Raw genomic sequence first — 5,622 nt, 5'->3', positions numbered from 1 at the left:
TGAAGATGAAGATGAAGATGAAGATGAAGATGAAGATGAAGATGAAGATGAAGATGAAGATGAAGATGAAGATGAAGATGAAGATGAAGATGAAGAATTTCCTCTATTAAGTTTCACTTCTTCCGCTCGTAGGGACTACACGCACTGAGTTTTTTTTCAATCCTTTTCTTTTTTCTTTAAATACGTATTTATACGTACATATGTACAGTTTCGCAAAATTATTTACCTAACTACTCTGTATTGATTTTCTTCAGTTTTGTATATAGAACAAGATTTCAACGCGAAAAAAACAATGCAAATTTGAAAAATATATACCAAAAAAAGTAAAAATAACCACCCATGCTGATATACCCGTAGTTGCGTACGTAACGTATAACCTCGTAGCACCATATAAGAATTCCAATTCAGGACCCAATGCGCCACTCAATGGAACATTCGAGCCTTCAAATGATGAGTTCCCCATATCCTCGCTTAATTTTAAATTCAATTAAAAATGTAAACCTTTTTCGTCTGACACTTGTATTGTGATAAATATTTAAAATATCTAATCCTCTTAATTCAGTTTGAATTTAATTATAAAGTCAGGTGGCAACCCTCCTATATGCAGTTGGGAAATACAGTTTCTTTATTCGTACATATGTTTGTATGGATATATGTATGACGAAACAAACGGGCTTCGTTAATACACTGATCTTAATGTATGTACATATGCTTGGATGGATGTACATATATTTGTATGTATGTATGTACATATGTTTGTGTACATGTATATATGCACATATGTAGTACAAACGAAAATGTGCTTGTTGATATCAATGCGAATTATCGATAGTTGTGATAGTGCCATCGATAGTTTGCCAGTTTGTAATGAAGCCATAAATACCAGTACACAGCCACTAAATACTTAGACCTTTTGCATGGAAATTAGGAAAATGCGTACGGGTAGGATAATTCCCTTAAAAAGCATTGAGTATTAAATGATTTTTGGAATTTTTCATTTCATATTTCTGTCGCACTACCGGTAAAGTTGACTCTCCACCCGAAAAGGAGTAACATTGAATAGCTTTTAACTTTGTGTTGTCTGACAGAACTGATTATAATAAATTGCCACAAAAGTATGGACAAACTTCAACAAAAGCACAACTTGGTAAAAGCTCTTAACACAAAACGGTTTTCAACTACATATACAACTTACATATATAGCTGTAAATACTTCCTTACTTCCATAAAGGATGGCAACATCTCCGTTTTAACTCATTGTATTTTTCATCCTGCATTTCAACACAATACATTAATTTCTTTCCACCCTACTTACGGTAGTCACTGTGTGTTACTTTACGCACCGCTGCCATTTGCAAAAGAAAAAAAACCTTTATGAAAAACCTCGCAACGTTTTATTTTTCCTTCGCGCATCCTACTTCATTCATACATACATATCGTGCGCTTGGTTTCGAAAGATCCTAACTAATTTTCTTAAAATTTTCCCATTTGCACAAAAATCTGACGATTAATTACTAAAAACTAATTAGTAGCACTCTTGATCAAATAAAACACTATTTTATAAACTCGCAATTTAAGAACATTAATTTTAACAAAATATTTATATTACATTTGCCAAGAAACCAAAATTTTAGATAGTGCGTTTTTACATTAAGGCAACGCAATATGGATAAAAATATTAAACGCAACTACCGTAATTTGCGCATTTTTCTGCTTTCAACAGCTGAACTGATTTGTTGATGCATGAGTTTGCAAAAAAAATAAAAGCCAACGGAAGTGGACGTCTTATTATGATAAAACACAAATACAGCAGTAAGCTCCTTTGAAAATAAACAGTTTGAAGTTGAATAGCGAAAAGAAACTGCTCTAAATGGTGCGACTATTGAGTGAAGGATTAGTGGCCTTCTTGAACTAAATTAAATTATTTATTTTGGTATAGCAAATTACCATAAACCTAGTTAGCTCCAGGAGAGTGATTGCAGAAAAACTATTACTTGCGACAACTGCTTTTAATATCCGCCCCTATTGTTATAACACATTATGTGAGAATCGCTATCGATGTAAAGTAACTAGTGTTCGCCTAGCGGTTGAAATTCAAATACCAAAATTACGGGGAGTTGAGGTCAGCTAAAATGAGTTGAGTTGAATTGAGCTGAGTTGAGTCGCGTTGAGTTGAGTTGAGTTATGGTGAAGTGAGTCTAGATAAGTTAATGTGAGTTAGGGTGCATTGAGCTGAGATGAGATGAGCTGCGGTGAGTTGAGGTGAAGAAAAATTAGGTGTTGTATGGGAATCAAATGGGATGAGTTAGGGTGGGGTGAACTGAGGGGAGTTGATGTGAGGTTAGTTTAGCTGAGATAAGGCGAGTTGAAGTGATTTGAAAGGAGCTGTGGTGAATTGAGTTGAAATGCGCTGAACAACAAAACACAACAAAACATAACATAGCAAAACAAAGCAAAACAAGTACGATCAGTGCTGTTGTTAGATATGCCGAAGGCTTCATACCTTTCATGAACATCTGAAAATTTTACTTCAAAAGACTACTGCATTTGAAAAAATGTATATATTCACAGTAGGCATCGATAGAGGAGAAAATAAAATAATAATACACGGTACCCTGAACCTCACTGAACATTTTCCAAAAAAAAAGACCAAAATCTGGCGGGCGTTTTTTTTTTCTATGGTAACTTTTACTAATTCAAATATTACACAGGCCAGCAAAAAATGGAAAAAATTTAGTTTCCTAAAATGTTAAAGTTGTTTTTGATAGACTTTTTTGTGTTGATTACGAATCTGTAAGTACAAATTTTCCATCAGCTTTAGATTTTGAGAAAAAGTGGTCAAAGTATCAAAAAATCGCGTTTTTCGCAATATTTGAGAAACCCTGGGAAAAAAACAAAAGGGGATAGAACCTTCCACTTGAGCTTAAATTAAAGTTAGAACTCTCGGCTACTATCTTTTTAAGAATACCATTCATGCACCTTGACTTGATGGTAATTTATAGTCATTTATTGAATAATAAACTTCGCCAAAATCAGTTTTTGCTATTTCAGTAAATATTCAATCCAAATTGTTGAAAATCAGTATGTGAAATGGAATTATGGTAAAAACTAATATTATACAATTTTTGGAAAAAGGGCGTGACGCCGACCACTTATGATGATATGTTGTATCTCTGTAGACGTTTGAAATCGGGGAAAAACAGCCCTGCTTATCATGCAAAGGTAGTTGAGAGAAAGTCAAAACGACGATATTTGATAACTGTCCTTTGATAAATTCGGTTTTGCCCGAATTTATACTTATTTGGATATTATCTCTATCAATTTCTCTATTCTTTTAAATTGTTGTCTATTTTTATATTTATCCTCTCAATTTTAACTCTAGCTTTCTCTTTACCTTTATCCTGATCTCTATCTTCATTCTTTTCTTGGTTTACAATTTCACTCCCACGTTTGGCATTATATTAAATATTTAAATTTACCTTCCTTTTCGTCTTTATTTTAAGGTTTTTTTTTTGCTTTTATTTAAGTCTTTTCCTTTATCCCTTTCTTCATCTACATATTAAGACACAGGTAGACTCTGAACAAATATTCACCAAAAAATCTAAGTTCGTACAAAAATGTGTATGTATACAAACTAAGTTTTGTTTTGCTTGTAAATTTATAGTAATGATTCTCGAATGCGTTGAAAACTCTTTTTAGTTGACAACTATCACTTTTATCAAACCTTATGCATATAGTATAATGCTGGAATAGCCAAATAATAAGTATGTTGAAAGTCAATACAAGGTTGAACTATTATATGTATTAACAACCGAGAAACTGTTCAAGCAGAAAACAATTCTTCTAGTGAATAACACCGTGCGACAAAAACAAACAAACTTCAAAACACACGAAACAATCAATATACTCACGAAACAATGGGCCAAATATAGTAAAGCTTGGTTTTTTAGTTTTTCACTCTGACATCAGAAATTTTTTGAAAGGACTTTAGAATTTTAAAGAAAAGATTAATTCAAAAAATTATTTAAAAAAATCAATGGAATATGCAATAACGGTATGAGTTCCAAATGAAAGAGAAAATCCTCTAGAATTGAAAGACATTAAAGTTGTTTGGTTTACAAGCACGAATAAGTCTTGAAAATGCGCTTTTAATAAATTTTATTTTTTTTAGTTAATAAAATTAGTAGGACGAAATTCGAGGATGTGGTCATGTGTATATTAGTCGTTAACATATAATTTTCTCAAAAATATATACTGCAAATTTTCAAGGATAAAATATTAAACAGAAAATTTTCCACACCCATTCGCATTATGCACCAAAAAGCTTAACAGTTTTTACTTCTACAGGATTTCCTCTTTTATTTGATACCCCCATTGTCAGCCTAAATCGCACTCAGATTTTTTAATAATTTTTTTTTTAATTGATAAAATCAGAGTGAACAATTAAAATCCCAGTTTTACTATATTTTGCCTATATTTTAGCGAATATATTAATTGTAATGTGTGTAAAATTTACTGTCGCACAATGTAATCAAATGTGTATTAAAAGTAATAAAATTCATATTTTTTGCTGTTTTCCAAAAAAGCACAGTAATTTTCTATTTTTCTATAGTTATTTATTTATTTATTATACATTATGGTTCCTATCTTCTTACAAACATCAACGAATATCACTTACCTTGTGTACCCGAACTGCTACCACCCTTCGATGAACTGCAATTATTATTGAATGAATTGAAAAAATTTGCCGCACCGGTGCGACGAAGTATCCAAAACATTTTGTTGTCGCAAACTTTGTATGGAGCTTTGATATAAACCGCTGTATTTACTAGATATTCTTTCTAATATAATTGCTGCTGGATGTAGCGAAATTTATTGGTTTTGTTGCTGATATATCCTGTTTCACTGATATGCTCTATTTATATATTTCCATTTACACATATAGGTATGACACTTTTTTTAATATTTTCCAAATTTTTTGCGATATGATTTTATTTTAGATTAAGCACATTGCTGTTTTAAAATTAATTATATACATGTTCCATACGCTGATATGAATTTTTTAGTTATGTAAGCGTCAAACCGTTAACATCCCGAATCACATTTTCACACTTCGTATATTGGATGTAATATATAGTTTTGAGCTCTATAATTAAAATTTAATTACTGTACAAAATACATTTTTAGATAAGGTTTCACTTCAGCATTAGCAATACACTGAACGCCTGCACCTCTGAAGCGCACACTGCGTATACGTAATATACTCTTAACTGCCACAAGTAAAATTCGAGACTTATTTTTATTTAATTGTATAGTTAGGCATGTACTTATGAACATATGTACAGATATAAAGATCACATCTTTCAGATTTTCTGGTTCAAATTGTTATAGCATTCGTTTAGGTAAACATTCTTGGTAAATTGACATATGAATCTTTATAGTTTTGACGTAGGATGTCTTCCCATTAGTTGGATAGTTTTTTCCCCTCTTAAGTCAAAAAGAAAGAAAAATGTAGCGGGCTAAAATTTACCACAAAACTTTTCGTCTAAAAAAATCCGATAAATTTCAGAATCACCCAAAGATCAAAATTCAACTTGAAGTCAAAAATATATCTAACTTTGT

The 5,622-nt window shown here is 31.6% G+C and overlaps 1 protein-coding gene across 1 annotated transcript in view; it reads right to left on the bottom strand.

Moving 5' to 3' along the window:
- The window catches only part of LOC108370482 (uncharacterized), a 20,047-nt gene extending 15,161 nt beyond the window's left edge, over positions 1–4,886 (bottom strand). The window contains exon 1 of the mRNA XM_017625809.1: positions 4,679–4,886. Within this exon, the coding sequence (XP_017481298.1) occupies positions 4,679–4,778 (100 nt within the window). The 5' untranslated portion in view covers positions 4,779–4,886. The remainder of the gene's footprint in view (positions 1–4,678) is intronic.
- Positions 4,887–5,622: the final 736 nt, after the last annotated feature.

Source organism: Rhagoletis zephyria, unplaced genomic scaffold (assembly GCF_001687245.7).
Source record: "Rhagoletis zephyria isolate East Lansing unplaced genomic scaffold, Rhagoletis_zephyria_1.1 Rzeph_scaffold_04264, whole genome shotgun sequence".
NCBI lineage: Eukaryota > Metazoa > Arthropoda > Insecta > Diptera > Tephritidae > Rhagoletis > Rhagoletis zephyria.
The sequence above is the reverse complement of the archived record's forward strand: the minus strand, read 5'-3'. Positions and strand labels throughout refer to the sequence as shown.